The sequence below is a fragment of the Vicia villosa genome, linkage group LG2 (genome assembly GCF_029867415.1).
Source record: "Vicia villosa cultivar HV-30 ecotype Madison, WI linkage group LG2, Vvil1.0, whole genome shotgun sequence".
NCBI lineage: Eukaryota > Viridiplantae > Streptophyta > Magnoliopsida > Fabales > Fabaceae > Vicia > Vicia villosa.
Window position 1 is genome coordinate 11,850,872 of NC_081181.1, and position 23,091 is coordinate 11,873,962.

Sequence of the window (23,091 nt, forward strand, 5' to 3'; positions counted from 1 at the left end):
TTAGAGGCTGAGAGAAAGGTTTATGTATCTTGAGGAGCAAGATTCCATGGTGTGTGTATATGACATGTTGTCGGCCAACCCTTTGGAGATGGTGGTAATTAAGCAAGCCAAAGCCCCTCAGATTCACAGCAACTGTTGAAATGGAGCTACAGAACAAGGTTTATCATCTGGCATTCCAACTTTCTTATATGTTAACCATTCTAAATTCTCTTGTAGTAATAAGGTAAGAAAAAGATAAAATGGTGTCCATATCTAGGATATTGATATCATGCTTGTGTTGAACACCAATATGTGTAATATGCCTACAATATTTTGCGTTCCATTCTGCGTTCCCGTTCCGTTCCAATATTTCGAAGGGTCGCGACGCGCCGTTATCCGAGTTTAACAACAGAGCTGGGGGCATTTGGATGATGTAGGAGTGATTTGTCTTTTTTTTTCTTATCAACAAAACATTCAACTTCTTTTTCCCTTGTACATGAATGTAATAATGCATCATAAAGGCTTTATTCCAGCTCAGAAAGCTTTTTTTCTCCATTTGCTCATCATGATGATCCCTAGCTGACTCATCCTGCAAAAACTCATTAGTCACTTTGTTTCCTTTTAATCATATATATACTCATTTAATTCCTAGATCTCTTCAATATTTTTTACAAGATAGAAACAAAATCCTCAAAGGCAAGAATACTAAAATGAATACCTCATTTCTTCATCACCTACTTAATGGAATCTCTAACAGCTCAACTTATCCGACTCGGAAGTCCTCAAAGAGATACTTACCCAATTCTTCTGGCAAATACTGCAAGTCTATCACGAAATCAAAGAAAGGTAGGACGCATCAATTAAATACTTACAGTAAACATATATAAAGAAAGATGTAGGAAAAGAAGTGAAATGAAATTTTTAATTCCTTCTGCTTCATCAATTATTCTTTGAAGTTGTGAGATTCTGAAAGTGTACAAATATCTTCCTTCATTTTGTTAATATAAAGACAAAGTTGTTCCTTGAAATTTAAAACTACGTATATACATAATTAAAAGTGGAGATAATTTTTGTCAAAATATGCAAGTACATTCAGTAAAACTAATTTGACAATGATTCATTTAATAAAATTTTGAGGTTTTTTGGTTAACGTGGTTAGAAAAGTAACAGACTGAGACCAATATGCACATGGTAGAGATGTGGTCTTTTGCCAATGCTGTAACTTTTTTTTAATAGGCAATGATATTAGAAATCGCACTAGGGGTGCAACCCTTACATCGAAAAAACTCTAAGAAGAGTTGAACTAGTTCAAAGGTAATTTATACCAATCATAAAAAATGAGCCTAGGATCGGAAACACTATTATACATCCATCTCCAAGAGTAAAACATTATGTTGGATATTACCGCTTAGAAGCTAAAAGTGGCATTATCAAAGATAATAGCATTCCTCATTAACCATAAGTCAGTGACATGGCGCACCTTTTAATAGCTGATCACATAATATACATATCACTAAAGAGTTTGTTATTAATTAAGATAGCCACAGTAAACATAATAATTTCTCAAGTTGCATATACCATGAAGTAAATAGTAATCCGACTAAACGTAAAACAAATAACAAGATCATATGTTAATTTATAAACCAGGTCAAGATGCACAACATCTACAAAGGTGATATAAAACTTTCAATATATACTTCTGGTGCCATCTCACCCTCGTTGCTGTATTGAAATTTAGGAATCTTGAAAATATTATTTATGGGATCATAAACAACAAAACTATTTATTCCCATCATCGCACAGTCCATCAGCACTTTGTCATCCTCTGAAATATATAATGCTTTAGTATACCCATAAAAATGACATCCTTTCATGTGAGGAAGAATTAACAATTTCGTCCAAGACTTTTCATTACCGTATTCTTTCATAATCCAAATGTCACAAAACTCGTCCCTCTTGTCAAAAAGGAGAGACAAACAACCCCGCAATGTCCCTAAGGTCAAAAAAGAGGTAATATCATCAAAGACCGGCAGTGCGAGTTTTTGATATGACTCTTTCTCCAAATCAAGAGAAACAATGAACCGTGCAGTAGCACATACCAACAATTTAACTGAGTCATTCACAAATGTTCCCAATCTAGACACTAGAATAAGGTTAGGATTTAGGAAGTCCCGAATCCTTCTCCAATGATCTGTACCCAAAATATGAACGCTGACTTCTATTTTTCTACTAAGGTGATTAACAGCAATAATCTTATAATTATTAATGAAACGGTCATGCACTAAGGTATAAAATATTTCAACAGAACAAACCAATGTGTCACACTAACGATGGCCATCAGATCAACCACATCAGTATACGCTGTGCAGTCTCCTTGATCTCATGCCATATACCTAAGGTACTCAGATCCGGGTTAGGATCTTTCACACAGCAAAATACCCAAAACAGCCCTGCAAAATTAAAGCAAACAAAGCAAACAATAGAAAACATTTAAGGTGAATCCTAAACTTTTAAGGTAACCCCTCTTTTATCGAAATTTATCCCCAGCAGAGTCGCCAGTTCTGTAATACGGTGAACTGACTTTTATATCGATCGAAATGTCGCGGTTAAGCATGAGTCGCCACCGACTTTTATTTTATCCAAACTAAATCAGAAAGGCAAAAAGAAACAGAAAAAAACCTTTTAAAGAAATCTGAGTTCGGGGGGTAATTTATGCAAAGGGAAGGTGTAAGGCACCCTTTGCATCCATGGTTTTCCATGGGCTCTTAATTGCTTTGCTTGCTCGTTTGTCTTTAGAAAAAGTAGATGAAAGAAAAAAAGTGGACTTTAGCTCGTAAATGAGCGTAGCCAGTTTTTGAAGAATTGTGAGAAAGAATATGAAAATTGAGCATTGCAAGGCAATTAGGGGCAATTACCTTAAACTCAGATGATAGGTCTCTTTTTAGCCTTTCAGAATGAAAGGGTCAATCCTTGCCATAAGAGGGCAGGAAGCCTTTCGTTTGGAGGTTGAAGGGTCGTCGAGTTATCGTTCGCCCAAAGACTGACCCATGCCATAGAGGGGCAGGTAGTCTAAGGGGAAGGATCAGAATAAGCCTTTTCGTAGGCAGCCAGAAGATACCTCAGCCTTTTTCCGTAGGCAACTTCCGAGGGTCGAGGTCATATTTGTGTATCGAAGGCAGCATCATTTAGGGTCGTATGACCTTTAATTATCGAGGCAGCATGGCTGAGGTATCCTCAAATTCGAGGGACATGGCTTATTCTGCAAAAAACACAAAGGCAACAGGCAACATAGAGGTTACCCAAAAGCGTGCGTGTGTGCACCAATCACGTGATTTGATTCAGTTATTTATCTTGTAATTAGTCATTCTAGGTTCAATTCGAGGTTATCACTCCCTAAATTACTAGCCACGCAGATAATGTAAGGCAAAAACAACAGTAAATATGGGAGAGGGGACAATGAAACCAGTGGATCCCTTAATCAGGGTTTGACACAAGTAATAATAAAGCAGGGTTTAGGGTTACCGATACTCGAGGCTTTGGCAATTGACAAACCCTGAAAAGGTGAAAAACAAAAATAGGGTGAGCGCATTATCGGTTCGGAGGCAAACATTACTAACCCTAAAAATAAAAAGATAAAAGGAATTAAAATAAATAAATAAAAGGCACTTAGCTTTGAATTTGATCTGACATGGTTGACAGTCGGAGGAAGTCTCGGGGTTAATCCTGAAAAATGGCAAAGGCAACGGCAGAAAAATGTGAGTGTATTACCAATTCATTGGCGATTGAAGCTAATCCTATTTTAATTAAAAGAGGCAAAATAAAATGATATCAAATAAAATATGAATTCAGGAACTTAGCTTTTCGATTGGCATGGCGCATGGGTGAAGGATTTTGGTTAACCTTGAGATCTTGTGTGGCTCCCTTGTGAAGGTGCATGGTAGAGGTGCAGCTCTTGGACATTAGATCTGGATTATCGGAGATCTCGTGGTGAGAGTGAGGATGAATTTGCGAATACCCCGAGAATAGATAAGCAGTTCGAACGTACCTCGCAATAAAAAAAAAATGATAGTATGAATATATAAAATTATGAATAATGACAAAAATATGAATAAATATTATCAAGAATAAATCTAACAATTGAATTATATGTGAAGTTAAATTTTTAGTGTTTTTTGAATGGGTTAGATGTTTTTAGTAATAAGGAAAAAAAAACTAAACTCTAAGATAACAATTTGTTTATTTAATACATGATGTTTTTTAGTATAATGAAATAGTAAATATTGAATTAAAATTCTAATCTATAAAATGTACCACATTTTGTTAACAAGAAGAACATGTCTTGTTTTAAAATGCTAAAGATCTAACACCTAATGTAAAAACAAACAAATGGGTTTGTTATACACATGTAATCGTAACAGTACGCTAAAATAGGAAAAAAAAAATGGCACAATTATTAAATAGAAATAATAAACCAATATAACTCTAATTTCTAATCTCAAGGGTTCATGGAAAAAGTATCACTTATCAAAATTAAATAATTAGAAACCAAAAACAAAAAAAAATATACCAAATTATGATGGAAATAAAATCTGACGGGACTTCTTTCTCATTCACGCTTGCCTTCCTCTTTTCTCTCAGAGCCAAAAAAAATCCTCTTCTTACAATTCCCAAAGCCTCAATCTAAATCAAACAAACAAACAAAATCATAGAAAACAAGAAATCAACAGTGATTAGAAGAGATTAATCGACCGTATGTTCGTGGCACTGCGTCGGTGGAGGGTTGTTGGTGCGATGCTGATGATGAGGCGCCGGAATCTGTAGGTGGTTCCGGTTTGGATGCGGCGGCTGGGCGATGAGCGTATCGGCCGGAGGTTGTCGGTGCTGTCAGATTCACGGTTGTTGCGATTCCGGCTGTTGGTGTGTAGGCGTGAATTCTTGACCTCTCCTTCCTCAATTTCTTTTTCACAAAAATCAATTTCTCTTACTACAAAGGGCAGAACCATAATGATCTTCCCTCCATATCTGTCTATCTATCTTCAACAAGAACCCGAAATAGATATCAGTCAAAAAAACAAATCGACATCGAAAGACGACATACCGTGTTTCCATCGTAGATGCGTGGCGGTGGTGTAGTCGTCGGCGTTGACTGGGCCGGAAACGGCGGAGCTGAATGGTGGATCCACGGCGAAGATCTTTTGTCCGTGCTGAGCCTTCGATGTACGAGGGGCGATCGGGACAACTCCACGCGGTGGTGATATGGATTCTCCTTCTTCTTGTTTCCTGTAACTCAGAACAACAACCAAAGAAAGAAAAAAAACAAAATTTTGCACAAATTATGTTATATGGTGTTGCAACCTTTGTATTGTGCTGTGATGGTTTATAATAAAGGCTTATTCTGAATGTTGGTGCTAGAATCTTTTCTTGCAGGCTCCATGAAGTTTGGTGTAATTGAAAAAAGTGATTTTTTGTGAGAATGAGAAAAAATAAGGGTTACTTGTTGTGCAGAAAGAGTATCGAGAAAATAAGGGTTAATTGTTAGTTGTTATTGTTACGTGAAAGGGTTTATTTACAGAGTAGAAAGAATGTTCAAAAAAGAAGGGTCACGAAATTGTCGGTAGTGAGAGCCGTCCCCTAAAAGTGTAGAAATTGTGACAATTTATAGTGTAAAATTAGGTTAACAAAATTGGAAAGATAAAATTCAAATGGATCAAAGTAATTAATAAAATATTCGTAAATTTAGATTTTTATTATTCTAACTAATTTAAATTGATTATTTTCTAAAATATAAATATTATTCTAAAATGCAAAGAAAAGCAAAATTTTTTTTTTTTTAAATATTTTTAATTTTTGAATAAAATATGAATGAAGTAAAAAAGGTATTTTTAATAAACAATGAATATGAAAATAATACTTAAATATATAAAAACATTTTTTGTCATTTTTTGAACAAAAGTGAAATAAAGTTAGAATTAAATAAAAGGGAAAAATGTTAGAAGTGAGATTCGAACCAGGGACCTCTCGCTATTGTGCTTTTCACGCTCAAATTCTTACCAACTATGCCAATTCATTTATTCAAAATAAAATGATGTTTGTAAATATATGAGGGCAAATTTTGGGGTATGACAGCTGCCCCTGTTCAATTTTCTTAAACCTGAAGATGTGGAGTGGTTTGTATGCCAGTCGGTATCTGAAGGTGGAAGATGATTGAACACTAGAATACCAAGAAATTTGCCCTAGCTAAGGCAGGGACTTTTGTCAGAGATGGGCTTTGAAGATGCCATCCAATAGCTGTTGGGGTATTGATTATTGCGAGGTTTCTGCTTCTAGCCTTTGAATGTTGATTTTTTGAGGAACCGTCTGAGGTATTGACTCAAGTCTGAATTGGATTATTTAAGGAACCGTCAAAGGTATCGACTTAAATTCGAAGCATATCACTGAGGCACCGTCAAAGGTATCGACTCAGATATGAAGGTAGATTGTATAAGGAACCGTCAAAGGTATCGACTTACATTTGAAGTAGGTTGTTAAGGAACCGTCAAAGGTGTCGACTTAACTCTGCATTGGATTATTAAGGAACCGTCAAAGGTATCGACTTAATTCTGGAAGGTTGTTAAGGAACCGTCAAAGGTGTCGACTTAACTCTGGAGATAGATCATTAAGGAACCGTCAAAGGTATCGACTTAAATTCGAAGCATATCACTGAGGCACCGTCAAAGGTATCGACTCAGATATGAAGGTGGATCATTAAGGAACCGTCAAAGGTATCGACTTAACTTCCAAAGGTAGATCATTAAGGAACCGTCAAAGGTATCGACTTAAATCTGAAATGTTGATCATTAAGGAACCGTCAAAGGTATCGACTTAATTCTGAAAGGTCGTTAAGGAACCGTCAAAGGTGTCGACTTAACTTTGAAATGGATTATTAAGGAACCGTCAAAGGTATCGACTTAATTCTGAAAGGTCGTTAAGGAACCGTCAAAGGTGTCGACTTAACTTTGAAAACAGAGACAGCAATATCCTGAAAAGTAAAGGTTAGTTTTCTTATGTCATGATGCATGTGTTATGTAATGAGTACCTCAAAATAAATGAGAGACTTTGTATGTTTATGAGGTGATGTATGCGATGTATGAATATGTTTGTGCCGTATGGTATGCGAAATATGATTTATGTTGTCTTTTTCGAGAAAATAAATCTCTATGTCTTTGTGATTTTGACGTCTGGTCTTGTCTTGAAGATGTTTAGCTGGGGATTTATGACTTCTGCTTGGGGATGAATAGTAATTTGATGGATCCTGACTGGGGATGAAAGATATTAGTAAGCCATGTTGGAGAAGAACAAAGTGTCGGTGGTGTTGAAGATGTCAACTCTGTTGGGGATGTGATTTTATGAACCTGGCTCTGCGGGGATGTGATTTTATGAACCTGGCTCTGTGGGGATGTGATTTTATGAACCTGGCTCTGTGGGGGGACATGGGTGTCTTGAGAGTTGCCCCCAGTATTATAGCACTTGTCATTCCTGGATCTGTGTTGATTAGAACGTGCCAATGAGTGTTAATCGAAGATGTCAAATTGGACTTGCATAGATTTTCCCCAGTTAGCAGGAACTTTGGTAAGATTCGCCTCGCGAGGACTTTATGAAAGGTACACTATGGGTGATATGCTCCCAGCGCTCATAGGCTCAAGACAATGTCCCATGTTGATTGGGGGGTATCTTTAGGTATACTTGGATGCGTGCCCCTGATTGCTCGAGTATCCATAAGAGATTCTCGGAATCTTGACTTGATTGCCCCAGATTGATTGGGCAAAACGGGCCATGCCCCTTGTATACGTAGAGACATCGCTTCTCGGAGTAATTTTGTCTATCGGGATAACTTTCAGTCATTAGTTGTACCCTGTGCAAGTTTTTTCTGATGCTAACTTTTGAAATTATGTAGCAGAATATGTTTAATAATGAATTCGTGAGATGCAATGCATACGTTTGTCTTGAGTTTTTTTGAAACATTTAAAACAGGATGTAATAAAGCATGACATTTGTAAAAGCATGATATTTGTAACAATGTGATGTTTGTAAAAAAGAAATATCAACTCAGCATTTTTGGTAAACCTTAAGGAGTCAGGATACCCTTTTGGTGACAGTACGCTTTCGAACTAACCATGCTTCAATTAGGACTTTCAAGGGTTGTAACGTGGCTTGGTTCACGGTTTTAAGAAACAAAGGATAATGGCTCAAAGTTTATTGTACCCACCCCTCTTCGTGATGATCTTCAGTCCTAAGCTCAGCTAAATCAAACTTATGCATTCAGGTTCCAAGAAACTTTTGGATTTGCACCTTTGATAATGATGATAGTTCACAAGCAAAGATAACTTTTGAGATGGCAGTCACTTCTTCCTTTTGGTAGTTACAACATTGTGTTGTTCAGGAACTTATTGACTTCTCTGTTTTCATCCTTTTGATATCCCTAATTTTTGCCTGAACTGTTTTTTTTTCTTTTTAGATTACAGTCAGCGGGATGCCTTGATTTTTGCCTAAGTCACCTTTTTGATTCTTGACTTAGCAGGCTTTTCTTGGTGTATATGTTTTTTCATTTTTTTCCCTTTCGAAAGATATTGACTGCCTTGTTTGATGATTGATGAACCATCATTGTCTTTTCATTGACATCTCCAACACTCCTTTGATGTGTGCGGATGAATGCTTGTGATTGAAATCCTTGTTGAAAGGTGTAATGAGTGATTATCTTAAAATAGAATGCACAGCCAAATTAAACTGAGAACTACCCTGCCCCAGGTTATGATCAAGGGTTTCAATACAAAAAAAAAGAAACTTCTACTTCTTAGGCTCAAAGGGGGTTGACGAGGGATTAACATCCTTATATCTCCGCTGTTTAGGAATTGAAACAATGCCTGTACATCGTCAGCATAGTCCGCTCAAAAGCATACTGTATGAGGTTGCGGTATCGTTTTCGTCATCCTCCCTTAAAAGGCTTACAACTTTAGCGGGAGTTGAATATCACAAAACACATGCAAAGTAAAAACATAATTTAAAATGAGTGATAACGAAATAATTTATTCAAGACAAACATATGCAATGCACTGATGATGATTATTAAGACAGATAATGTCTATCATAATTTTGAATGTTTAAACAAACAGAATAGAAATTGCAAATGAAAGTAAATCTAATGATCTAAAGTTCATCCACTCTGACATTAATCAGTCTTGTCGTGATTGTGCATGGGAGCAGTGATTATTACAGGAGTCTTGGGATGAGGGAATTCAATTTCACCAGCATCGATCATGTCTTGAATCTTGTTCTTTAATGGCCAACAATCATTCGTATCATGTCCAGGGCTATTGGAGTGATACGCGCACCTCGCATTAGGCTTATAGCTAGGAGCGAAAGTGTTGGGCTTCACAGGAGGATCCCTCAAAGTAATTAGCCCTTTCTTCAACATCTGTTGTAATGCTTCAGCCAAAGTCATGTTGATCTTTGTGAACTGTCGTTTAGGTACCTCTGACTTGCGCCTTTGTTGTGGAATTGGTGTAGAGATCAGAAATGCCCCCACAGATTGATTGTGTTCATTGCGACCTTTCCGATTGTACACAGCCTTAGTCATGTGAGGTTCTTCAGGTGAGTTGAAGTCAATGATCTTTTCATCAATTAAGTCTTGAATCTTGTGTTTCAATTGCCAACAATCCTTCGTATCATGACCAGGACTATTCGAATGATAAGCGCATCTCGCATGGTACTTATACCCAGTAGTGGGGTTGGTAGGAAATGAATATGGAGGTAGTAGAGTTATCAAATTCTGATTGAGCAGTTGTTGGAGAACTTGAGACAGCGGTATACGTAATGGAGTAAATGACCGCTTAGGCTTGGATCTCTGATTATCTTGACCACCTTGATGCTTATATTGATTCTTCTCTTTCTCTATCTGAAGTGCCTTCAATTCTTCTTGCCCCTTGGCCAAGTGAAAAATTATTTTCTGGAACTGGTTATTCTGAGCCTGAAGATTTTTGACTGATTGCTCGAGATTCATGATGCTGAAATAAACAGCAAGGAGGTGAGAAACCTGTGGTAAGAAACCTGTTATGCGATGTTATGAATGCAAATGCAATACTTTCAAGGATCTTTAGGCATTTAGTTAGCAACATTAGAAAATGATTTGGCCGCGTCCTTATTTGAAGAAATCTGAACTTTGTCTCTGAACGTCTTTCTTTGAGAATCAAGCTCACCATATCGAGTGGGTCATCGCCTCTGATTCGGGAGACTTCTGAATTTTAAGATACATGGCTAGAGGAAAATAAATCCTCTTGCCCCTTGATAGGTACTGAGTCTTTGAATTGGAAGGCATGCGGCTTAAGGAAAATAAATCCTCTTGCCCCTTGATTAGGAATTCAGTCCTTGATAAGAGCACCTGAAATAGTGCGCCCTAAATCCCTAAGATCCTTGAAAAGGGTCAGTTAAATCATGTTATGCTTATGATGTCATGATGTCATGAAGTTATGCAAATGCAGTTCATTAGGCATAGTGTAGGGTAGTAAGGACAAACAAGTCCTTTTAACAAAACCTGCAAGGAAAAGAAGGCTAGTAGCAAACATAAACAAGTCACGCAAGTCACACAAGCCACACAATTTTGCCTTATGGTTAGGCTTGCACGTGGTCAAAAGGTATGTACCCTCCTCCTGAAGTTTAGTTGGTTCAAACCTGTCCTATATAAAGATCGGGTTCTAGGGAGCTCATATCATTGACCTTTCTCGAAGGCGCTTATCTCAGTTCGGCAATCGAATCGCCAACCGAAAAGGTCCTGAAAGTCCAGTCCATATGAGTGTAGCTTCGAGTATCAACCAACTTCAGTCGGAACCAAAGCCAGCCATCTCGCTACTTTCTAACAGGCTAAAGTCAAGTTCGACTAAGGTTCTAAGGGCGAATTAGTGCTTAATGACACCACGCGGCAGCCAAGCATTTCCTCAGGTCGGATCCCAAGGAACACCAGGACAAACCAATGTGTCACACTAACGATGGCCATCAGATCAACCACATCAGTATACGCTGTGCAGTCTCCTTGATCTCATGCCATATACCTAAGGTACTCAGATCCGGGTTAGGATCTTTCACACAGCAAAATACCCAAAACAGCCCTGCAAAATTAAAGCAAACAAAGCAAACAATAGAAAACATTTAAGGTGAATCCTAAACTTTTAAGGTAACCCCTCTTTTATCGAAATTTATCCCCAGCAGAGTCGCCAGTTCTGTAATACGGTGAACTGACTTTTATATCGATCGAAATGTCGCGGTTAAGCATGAGTCGCCACCGACTTTTATTTTATCCAAACTAAATCAGAAAGGCAAAAAGAAACAGAAAAAAACCTTTTAAAGAAATCTGAGTTCGGGGGGTAATTTATGCAAAGGGAAGGTGTAAGGCACCCTTTGCATCCATGGTTTTCCATGGGCTCTTAATTGCTTTGCTTGCTCGTTTGTCTTTAGAAAAAGTAGATGAAAGAAAAAAAGTGGACTTTAGCTCGTAAATGAGCGTAGCCAGTTTTTGAAGAATTGTGAGAAAGAATATGAAAATTGAGCATTGCAAGGCAATTAGGGGCAATTACCTTAAACTCAGATGATAGGTCTCTTTTTAGCCTTTCAGAATGAAAGGGTCAATCCTTGCCATAAGAGGGCAGGAAGCCTTTCGTTTGGAGGTTGAAGGGTCGTCGAGTTATCGTTCGCCCAAAGACTGACCCATGCCATAGAGGGGCAGGTAGTCTAAGGGGAAGGATCAGAATAAGCCTTTTCGTAGGCAGCCAGAAGATACCTCAGCCTTTTTCCGTAGGCAACTTCCGAGGGTCGAGGTCATATTTGTGTATCGAAGGCAGCATCATTTAGGGTCGTATGACCTTTAATTATCGAGGCAGCATGGCTGAGGTATCCTCAAATTCGAGGGACATGGCTTATTCTGCAAAAAACACAAAGGCAACAGGCAACATAGAGGTTACCCAAAAGCGTGCGTGTGTGCACCAATCACGTGATTTGATTCAGTTATTTATCTTGTAATTAGTCATTCTAGGTTCAATTCGAGGTTATCACTCCCTAAATTACTAGCCACGCAGATAATGTAAGGCAAAAACAACAGTAAATATGGGAGAGGGGACAATGAAACCAGTGGATCCCTTAATCAGGGTTTGACACAAGTAATAATAAAGCAGGGTTTAGGGTTACCGATACTCGAGGCTTTGGCAATTGACAAACCCTGAAAAGGTGAAAAACAAAAATAGGGTGAGCGCATTATCGGTTCGGAGGCAAACATTACTAACCCTAAAAATAAAAAGATAAAAGGAATTAAAATAAATAAATAAAAGGCACTTAGCTTTGAATTTGATCTGACATGGTTGACAGTCGGAGGAAGTCTCGGGGTTAATCCTGAAAAATGGCAAAGGCAACGGCAGAAAAATGTGAGTGTATTACCAATTCATTGGCGATTGAAGCTAATCCTATTTTAATTAAAAGAGGCAAAATAAAATGATATCAAATAAAATATGAATTCAGGAACTTAGCTTTTCGATTGGCATGGCGCATGGGTGAAGGATTTTGGTTAACCTTGAGATCTTGTGTGGCTCCCTTGTGAAGGTGCATGGTAGAGGTGCAGCTCTTGGACATTAGATCTGGATTATCGGAGATCTCGTGGTGAGAGTGAGGATGAATTTGCGAATACCCCGAGAATAGATAAGCAGTTCGAACGTACCTCGCAATAAAAAAAAAATGATAGTATGAATATATAAAATTATGAATAATGACAAAAATATGAATAAATATTATCAAGAATAAATCTAACAATTGAATTATATGTGAAGTTAAATTTTTAGTGTTTTTTGAATGGGTTAGATGTTTTTAGTAATAAGGAAAAAAAAACTAAACTCTAAGATAACAATTTGTTTATTTAATACATGATGTTTTTTAGTATAATGAAATAGTAAATATTGAATTAAAATTCTAATCTATAAAATGTACCACATTTTGTTAACAAGAAGAACATGTCTTGTTTTAAAATGCTAAAGATCTAACACCTAATGTAAAAACAAACAAATGGGTTTGTTATACACATGTAATCGTAACAGTACGCTAAAATAGGAAAAAAAAAATGGCACAATTATTAAATAGAAATAATAAACCAATATAACTCTAATTTCTAATCTCAAGGGTTCATGGAAAAAGTATCACTTATCAAAATTAAATAATTAGAAACCAAAAACAAAAAAAAATATACCAAATTATGATGGAAATAAAATCTGACGGGACTTCTTTCTCATTCACGCTTGCCTTCCTCTTTTCTCTCAGAGCCAAAAAAAATCCTCTTCTTACAATTCCCAAAGCCTCAATCTAAATCAAACAAACAAACAAAATCATAGAAAACAAGAAATCAACAGTGATTAGAAGAGATTAATCGACCGTATGTTCGTGGCACTGCGTCGGTGGAGGGTTGTTGGTGCGATGCTGATGATGAGGCGCCGGAATCTGTAGGTGGTTCCGGTTTGGATGCGGCGGCTGGGCGATGAGCGTATCGGCCGGAGGTTGTCGGTGCTGTCAGATTCACGGTTGTTGCGATTCCGGCTGTTGGTGTGTAGGCGTGAATTCTTGACCTCTCCTTCCTCAATTTCTTTTTCACAAAAATCAATTTCTCTTACTACAAAGGGCAGAACCATAATGATCTTCCCTCCATATCTGTCTATCTATCTTCAACAAGAACCCGAAATAGATATCAGTCAAAAAAACAAATCGACATCGAAAGACGACATACCGTGTTTCCATCGTAGATGCGTGGCGGTGGTGTAGTCGTCGGCGTTGACTGGGCCGGAAACGGCGGAGCTGAATGGTGGATCCACGGCGAAGATCTTTTGTCCGTGCTGAGCCTTCGATGTACGAGGGGCGATCGGGACAACTCCACGCGGTGGTGATATGGATTCTCCTTCTTCTTGTTTCCTGTAACTCAGAACAACAACCAAAGAAAGAAAAAAAACAAAATTTTGCACAAATTATGTTATATGGTGTTGCAACCTTTGTATTGTGCTGTGATGGTTTATAATAAAGGCTTATTCTGAATGTTGGTGCTAGAATCTTTTCTTGCAGGCTCCATGAAGTTTGGTGTAATTGAAAAAAGTGATTTTTTGTGAGAATGAGAAAAAATAAGGGTTACTTGTTGTGCAGAAAGAGTATCGAGAAAATAAGGGTTAATTGTTAGTTGTTATTGTTACGTGAAAGGGTTTATTTACAGAGTAGAAAGAATGTTCAAAAAAGAAGGGTCACGAAATTGTCGGTAGTGAGAGCCGTCCCCTAAAAGTGTAGAAATTGTGACAATTTATAGTGTAAAATTAGGTTAACAAAATTGGAAAGATAAAATTCAAATGGATCAAAGTAATTAATAAAATATTCGTAAATTTAGATTTTTATTATTCTAACTAATTTAAATTGATTATTTTCTAAAATATAAATATTATTCTAAAATGCAAAGAAAAGCAAAATTTTTTTTTTTTTTAAATATTTTTAATTTTTGAATAAAATATGAATGAAGTAAAAAAGGTATTTTTAATAAACAATGAATATGAAAATAATACTTAAATATATAAAAACATTTTTTGTCATTTTTTGAACAAAAGTGAAATAAAGTTAGAATTAAATAAAAGGGAAAAATGTTAGAAGTGAGATTCGAACCAGGGACCTCTCGCTATTGTGCTTTTCACGCTCAAATTCTTACCAACTATGCCAATTCATTTATTCGAAATAAAATGACGTTTGTAAATATATGAGGGCAAATTTTGGGGTATGACAATTAGCATATATTCTTTTGTTAAGAATCTCTCTAATAGAGTACCTGAATTGTTTGACAGTAGTAGTGAACGTGGAGCTGAAGATAGAGGAGATAGGGGAATGTAAAAGAAGGAACTCAGGTGAACAGTACAGGTCAGTAGGGGTTAGGATGAGGTGGTAGCGGTCGTGGCTGAAGGTTGAAAAACGGAGGTGTTTCTTGGCAAACTCGGAATCTCGGGAGATAAGAGAATTCCATGACGTACATACACAACGGAGTCGGATGAGGTGTTTGACGGAGAGTCTACAAAGTATTTCTGCCACCAGATCGAATGAGAGATGCACTGATGTTAGGGTTGATTGAGAGTGTTTCCTTCTTTTGGCCATCATCTTTGCTACCAGAGCCGTGGTACCAAAATACAAAGGAGAAGGCAATAGGAAAGTGAGATTCAGAGTAACGTTTAATAGATTTATTAAGGTTATGATCATTCTACGATTTCTTATCAATCAAGTAACCTATTTTTTTAAATAAGTTACTAAACTTATATTTAATTTAAAATTAAAATTTTTTTTTTGAAAGCAAGGGATTATATTAAAGCAAACAAGAGACGAGATTACATCCCACAACAGGTTCAAAAAAGAAAATTACAAACTGATTGGAACCTAGCATAAGTAAAACAATGGGTTATTGCTAAACCCATAAAAGTTATAATTGGAATGAGTAATTTTCCCTATGAACGACCACCTCCAAACGAGCGTTTTACAACTCCATACGACATCCCTCGAATTCCAAGAACCGTTGTTAAAAACAATGTCGTTCCTACAAATCCAAAGACTCCACAAAGTAGCTAACCAAACGGTACCAATTTTACCACTTTTAACTCTCTTCGCACGGCAAAAGGAACTCCAATTCAAAAAACTATCTTTTAAATCAACTCCTAACGTAAACGGAATCCCAATCCATTCGGCAATTTCCTTCCACACAATCCCAGCATTTCGACAAAAGAGAAAAAAGTGAAGAATTGATTCATTGCAATTGTCATAGAATACACAATCGAGAGTCGAAGTATTAGGAAGAATACCTTTGTGCCAAAGGGAATCCTTTGTTGGAACTCTATTGAGGAAGCGTCTCCATCCAAAAAACCTCACTTTCAACGGCACATCAACCTTCCAAATATCCTTATGAGCCGAATCGTATCTATTACCCGGGCCTAAAGGAATATAGGTGTTGCGAAGAGATATGTAGCAGGATGCAACCGTAAAAATACCGTCTGTTGCCATTTTCCAAACAACAGCGTCCCTTTTGTTTTCCACTGGCTGGGCCGCGTACAGAGCAGAAAGGAGGTTCTGCATTTGCTGTTCGTGAGTTTCGTTCAAGTCTGCCTGGGCATTAGCAGCGCTGGCCGTGAATGCAGAGGGGGCAGAACCGATCCAAGTTGGTGTATCACCTGCGAAATTGAAGGGAAAAAAGCTGGCTGCATTGTTCTGCTCAGCCGCACTTGAGACGGCAAGATGCTCCAAAGTTCCATTCCTTCCAATGTGTTGATTGAGAGCATGGTCGTTGTGAATTCCTAAATCTCCCCAAATCCACTTTCCATTATTCCATCCACCCATAGCGCCGATAGAAACGTCTTGCAACAAAGAATGGCTAAAAAGATTCGCGAACCTATCCTTTAAAGAGCCGCCGTCCATCCAATGAGATTTCCAAAAAGAGATAGAGTGCCCATCTCCAACCTGAAAAAGAAAATGGTTAGTAAAAAAATTCTCCGGAAGATCTTTCCCCAACAAGATTAAATCCTTCCACCACACCGATGTTTTTCTTCCCTTCTTAACATATGGATTATCACAACTCAAACTAAGATTCACATCTTCATACCGCGCTTTGAGCATTCTATACCATAACTCTTTAGATGCTCCATAAATCCTCCAATGCCATTTCAAAAGAAGAGCTTTGTTGAAGAGGTCCAACCTTCTAAATCCGAGACCTCCTTTCTCCACCGGAAGACACAACTCGTTCCAATTAACCCAATGCACTTTCCTTTTTTCACCTACCCCTCCCCATAAGAATTTGCTTTGCATTCTATTAATCTCCGTTGTCACTTTCTTAGGTGCCTTGTAGAAAGATAGAGTAAAAATCGTCAAGCTACTTAAAATTGACTTTATAAGAGTGATCCTCCCACCAAAGCTAAGCCACCGACCTTTCCAAGAATTCAATTTCCTCCTAACATTGTCCAAAAGAATATTCCAAGTAGAAATCGTTCTTGGATTTGCACCGATAGGAATCCCGAGAAATTTGAACTCTTTTGCTTCCTCCCTACAATTAAGAAAATTAGTAGCAACTTCCATGAAGTACGGATTGATATTGACACCAATCAATTTGCTTTTATGGTAGTTGATCCTAAGGCCCAATACCATTTCAAAGCTCCGCAACACTGCCTTAATAGGCCAAAGATGCTTCCAACTTCCGTCTCCAATTAAAAGCGTATCATCGGCGAATTGGAGAATGTCAATGAAACACTTCCCATTCACGTTAAAACCAACAAAATCCCCATTATCAACCGCTCTTCCAACCAATGCCTTTAACGCTTCCGCCACTATAACAAAAAGGAAAGGAGATATAGGATCTCCTTGTCGGAGACCCCTTTCCACCATGAATTCTTTCGTTGGGCTACCGTTAACTAACACCAACATCTTGCTAGAGAAAACTAGCGCCTCCATCCACTTCATCCACAATTCCCCGAACCCCAACCTTCTCATCATATACCTAAGGAAGTTCCAACTAACTTTGTCGTAAGCTTTTTCAAAATCTACCTTGAAAAGAAGACATTCTTTTCTTTCCTTACTAGCAAAGTCAACTAACTCATTCGCAATTATCACTCCATCCATCATTTGTCTCCCCGAAACAAAAGCGCTTTGACACTCGGAAATGACGGATGGAAGGACCTTCTTTATCCTACAAGCCAAAACTTTAGATACGATTTTGTGGATACACCCGACAAGGCATATAGGTCGGTAGTCATCTAAAACCAAGGGGTTGCTACTCTTAGGAATAAGAGCAAGGAAAGATGAAGTGATACTCTTAGACAACGCCGCTCCCGATGAAAAACTATTGAAACAAGCAAAAACATCTTCTTTTATAAAAGACCAACATCTCTTGACAAAAAGAAGCGAAAATCCATCCGGTCCCATACTTTTAGATCCATCACAACTCCAAACCGCCTCCCTTATTTCATCCAACGTAAAAGGGGCCTCTAAAGAACAAGATTGATCTACACTCAAAGATCTAAAAACAATACCTTCCAAGAGAGGTCTTTCGAAACAATCCTCCCTAAACTTGTCTTCAAAATGATTCCTAACCGTCTCCTTCACCTCATTGACCGAAGAAGCAACCCCGTCATTAGAGTCAATCATACAAATGCGATTCAACCGTCTTCTTTCCTTCACCGTGTTATGGAAGAATCTAGTATTATCATCCCCGTCGTTTAACCACCTCATCCTACTCTTTTGAATCAACATTTTCTCCTTGAGTTTTAGATTGAACCATATATTCTTCGAGGCCTTGACCTTATTTAAGTGGATCTCTTCCTCCCACGCCTCCCTATCGTCCCATTTGTTTAACTCATTCACACTCTCCTCTATCTCCAAATCAATTTTCCCAAAAATATTTTTTCCCACCACCTCAATCTCTCTTTAATCAAACGAAATTTCTCCTTCAACACATAATCTCCCCTCCCTTGAACTTTAATTTCGTCCCACTCCTTCTTAACAAAGTCAAAGAAATTCTTGTGGTTAACCATTCGCTATTGAACTTGAAAGGTTTTGGACCCCAATCCTCCTTGTCAACCATCAACCACACCGGGCAATGATCAGAAATATCTCTCTTTCCAATCCATTGACCAACCACCCCCCAAGATGAGATTATATTGTTGGAAATAAGAAACCTATCGATCCTGCTTTTCGATTTTCCATCCCCACTAAACCACGAGAATCTCTTGCCCTTGCAAGGCACATCAACAAGCCCAATTTCGTCAATGAAATCCAAAAACTCACTCCATTCGGTATTGGCACTTCTAGAAGAACTACCCCATCTCTCGCTCCTCTTTTTGACTGCATTAAAATCTCCCGCAATTATCCATTCTCCATCTTGAAATTTATTTTTTAGCACAAGAAGACGATTCCATAAAACACGTTTTTGAGGCATAGCACAATCAGAATAAATATTAACCACATAAAAATACTCTCCTTTCCACAAAACTTTTGTTCCTAAGAAGCCTGGCCCCGAAAAGCTAGCCTCTACAGAAACAGAGCTAGATATCCAAATAGACAGTAAGCCACCGGAGGATCCTGCCGAAACCGAAAAAGAAAAAGCCATATCTTCATCTCCCCACAAGCTTTTAACCAACTCCTCATTAACTTCTTTGAATTTTGTTTCCTGTAAGAGAAAAAAATCTGCCCTCCCTTTTGCTATTAAACTCCTGATCTTCTTCCTTTTAATAAGACTACCACCCCCCCTTATATTAAAACTTCCAACAATCATTTAAAACAGTTTAGACTCCCCTTCCTTCCTTCATTATCACTAACAATGTTCTTAGAAAAAATCCCACCTATCACAGGACCGACCCCCAGCTTATCAATTTCAAGATTTAGTCTATCATTACCACTTCTTCCAAAGTTAGAGAGAGTTCTAAAATTGCACCTAACTATATCAGATTCCACTGGCTGAGATTCGAAGAACGGGGATTCAATACAATCACTAGAACTATTCAACGACAAGCTGCCGCGGAGATTAGGATTCAGAGATAGAACCTGATTAGGAGCCATCTTCGCAGGAGAAATGCGTTACAGAATGAAGTTGGATTTCACGGTTAGTTGTTTCTTTTTCTTACTGGGCTTGTTGGCTCCACTTCCACTGTTCCCACCCAGCCCATTTAGGGATTTGTATAAAGTATTTTTCTTCACAAAATTATTATCCACTAAAGGTCTTGCCCCGTCATCCGGTTTTAAATCCTTACACGTATCTCTCACTGTTGATGAGATAGCTAAAAGACTTGTAGATTCAATGTCCCCACCACACTGCTGAACAGATCCCCCACCCCCTCTTCAAAATATTATTAACTACCAAAGTACTTGCCACATCATCCACTTTTGGAGCCTTGCACGTCTCGCTCTGATGAAAAAATTGTAAACTGCTTTACAGATCCCCCACCCCTCGTAAGTTGCGTCCTCGTAAAGGAATTAGCAGAAGTACTTTCGTGTAAAAGGCTATGATTGTCCATTTCCTTCTTTTTTAACACTAAAATGGCTTGGATGGCTTTATCAAAAGTTGAGCCTATATCCAGACCAGCAGACTCTATGGCTAGATTATGATTTTCCCTAGTATCTCCAAAAACTCCATCGCCGATTAAAGAATTGTTCGCTTCGCCGGACCGGTTTTCCCCCACCGCACACAACTCTTCGCCGCCCCCTGAACTTCAAGCCCATCTTGATGTTCCATCTCTTCTTGAAACTCATTAACCTCATTGGAGTCCACATCGAATTCGGAAGAATAGTTAGATTCGCCGTTGAGAATTTCTGTTTTCTTCTCCAATAACCTAACTGGGCCATAAGTGTCTTCACGGAGCACCAAAGAAAAAATTTCTCCATCAACTGAAACCACTAACTGTTCCTTTAAAACAAAATTAAAAGGAACCCTAACCATTACCCTAGCAATATCCAGATTAGCGGCTGCGCTTGTGTTCTCATCTACGCACACGAAATTCCCTAAAAGGTTTGCAATTTTCTCAAAAAACTCACTGCACCAAGCATGGCATGGCACCCCATACAGCCTCACCCACATAACCCTCTCCGAATCAACATCGTTTGTGTGCCATGGTCTAATGTTCTTGAACCATTGTTTCCACCACCATTTACCTTCATCTAAGAGTTCCTTGATTATACCTTCCTCCATCTCTTCCAACAAGCAGAGGTTCGCGCCCATTGGATGAACTTTTATGGAGAAAAAGCCTTCCATCTCCATATGCATTTGTATGTTATATGACTCGCCTGAAAAAAGCACCTCACCAATATAAGCCTTCTTCCATCTATCCAAACCATCAGATGAAGACTTGAAACATAACGCAGGTGTGTCAGCCTTGTCCTCCATAGAATTGTTGTTTCCTTGAACGATATCTACAAAAGACTTAGAAATCCCCACTCTTCTGATAAAACCCCCCTTATACTCCTCCTTACGTCCTCCCCTTGTCTGGTTCTCCTTTACAGAATTGTTGTTCCCTACATCTATTCTGCCTCTACCGAATCTGGGTTGATTCACATGAATCTTGTTCCCATCGATAATGATGTTGTCAAGTTTTATAGCCAGAAGTTTCTCATCGTTTACTCCTTTAAATCTCGCGAACCCGAAACGATTACCGAATTTGTTGCGCTTAGGAGGTATCACCACCTCCACTGTATCCCCTACACAGCTGAACAGGTTAAACAAGTCCACTGCCCTGCTTCTGTCCAGAATCTTCGAAAAATAAAACGATGAGACAACCTCCCCATCCTCTACCTGCATACCACCATATGGAAAAATATCCCACCTAGCCACCACATTGTGAAACGCCCTCTTCTGCACTTTCTGCCACGCCATTATCAAAGAAGGAAAGAAGAAAAACTCAAATGCTAGAGAGAAGGGAGAGAGACACTGATTTTCTCTCTCATCTTTTTCTTTAGAGGAGCTTACTTTCAACACTACCAAACCAGACTTTCAACATAAAGCTTGGAATTCGACGGCCAAGATTGATGGGATCTTTTTGCTCTATTATCTCTCTAATTATAGTTAATTATCTCACTTTGAAATTTGTCTATCAATAATAGTGTATCATTCTTCTCTAAAAGGCATAATGGAACTCATCTCTTGAATTCAAAATGTAATGTAACGTTACAGGAATTGAACCCACAACTGTTGGTTGGTAAAGCAGCGCCCCATCCACTGAACCATTGCAATGTTTATCAAAAGTGATGAACGTTAAAGTAAATATTGAAAAGGTTGTTATGTTACTGTCCCCCCTAATATTAGTTGCTTTCACCTTTATCTTAACAAACTACACATATTTACTATTATTCTGTAACCTGGATAATATATTTTTAATTTAATTATTTTATAACAAATTGTTTTAATAATTTTTTTAAAAACAATAGTTTATCAACATTTATTATTATTATTTTTTAAGCGGAGAACTAAGGGTTCTTCAATCACGATAGACAAGATGGTCAACAACCGACCCAAAACGATATTACAAACTAAATATATTTACAATATAAAAGACAACGGGTATTTGCTAAAATCGTAAAAATTATAATTGGAATGGGTAATATCAGCGAAAGAGGACCACGTCCAAACCAAAATTTTAATATTCCACACCATCTTGTTTATATTTCAAACCTCATTCCTAAAACAAAAATCATTCTTTGTCAACCAAATAATCCAAGAAGTGGCCAACCAAAACACCCTCAATTTTCCTTCTTTAATCTTTTTGACACGGCCATAAGAGTACCATTCCATAAAAGACGAAAGACACTCCTCTTTCACCAAATCCGGAAAAACTATCCAAGAAGCAATCTCCCTCCAAACCAATTTAATTACATAATGTTAGAGAAATGGTATGATAATCCTTGATATCTTCAAGAATCGTGTTTGTTCACTTTCCGAACAAAGTATTTCGACCCTATTCTTGTCTGGGTTCACGAAATCTTTGCGGGGATAATTCTTGAAGAACAATCTGTTTCTGACAATAGAGAACAGATCAGAATGTAGAGAGGAAGTCTGTATTTCGTATACCAATTCGAGACCAAAAGACTCCTTATATAAGAGACCAGTAATAGAAACGAACAGACACACCTTTTCGGAAAACAGTTATGTCTGTTGGAAACGGGTGCAACTATTCAAACGAATTGTTATGTCCTTGGACCCCGCCAGGGGCTCCGCCCCTTGGACCCCGACAGGACACTGCCCCGCACCCCGCCAGGGGCTCCGCCCCTTGGAACCCCGTTTCTATTATTCGTATTCAATTGCACGTTTGGCTCTACGAGCGTGCACTCCGCACTACCCCTAACTCGTTTCAAGCTTAACGCATAATTGCATCGGCCTACAGTAAATCACATTACTACCAAAATACATTGATGATACTAAAATCACCAACAAACTCCCCCCATTTTAGTATAATCCTTGATTTACTTACAGGTATAACGATCAAACAATTGCATAGAAGAAAATGTCTTGCGATTGAATTTTCATCTTAGTACAAATACACATTCCAAATATTCGAAAATCGGGGTGTCACA

General features: G+C 38.1%; 1 protein-coding gene and 1 long non-coding RNA gene across 6 annotated transcripts; both read right to left on the reverse strand.

Moving 5' to 3' along the window:
* LOC131649170 (uncharacterized) lies at positions 1-14,467 on the reverse strand. 5 transcript variants are annotated; one of them, XR_009298196.1, is made up of 4 exons: positions 2,079-14,467; positions 1,895-1,972; positions 698-1,804; positions 1-568 (listed from the first exon to the last, which is right to left on the reverse strand). It is a non-coding gene; the product is annotated as an uncharacterized LOC131649170 (long non-coding RNA). The 5 variants fall into 5 exon arrangements; XR_009298195.1 differs by having other exon boundaries at positions 698-1,972; XR_009298194.1 differs by having other exon boundaries at positions 1,895-14,467.
* Positions 14,468-20,170: 5,703 nt separating this feature from the next.
* Positions 20,171-21,397, reverse strand: LOC131648567 (uncharacterized). Its single transcript, XM_058918316.1, has one exon. It carries the CDS (start codon positions 21,395-21,397, stop codon positions 20,171-20,173), a length of 1,227 nt encoding a protein of 408 aa, XP_058774299.1.
* Between the last annotated feature and the right edge of the window lie 1,694 nt (positions 21,398-23,091).

Excerpts from the sequence above, each read along its gene's own strand:
- LOC131648567 (XM_058918316.1), bottom strand. The coding sequence starts at position 21,397 with ATGGCGTGGCAGAAAGTGCAGAAGAGGGCGTTTCACAATGTGGTGGCT.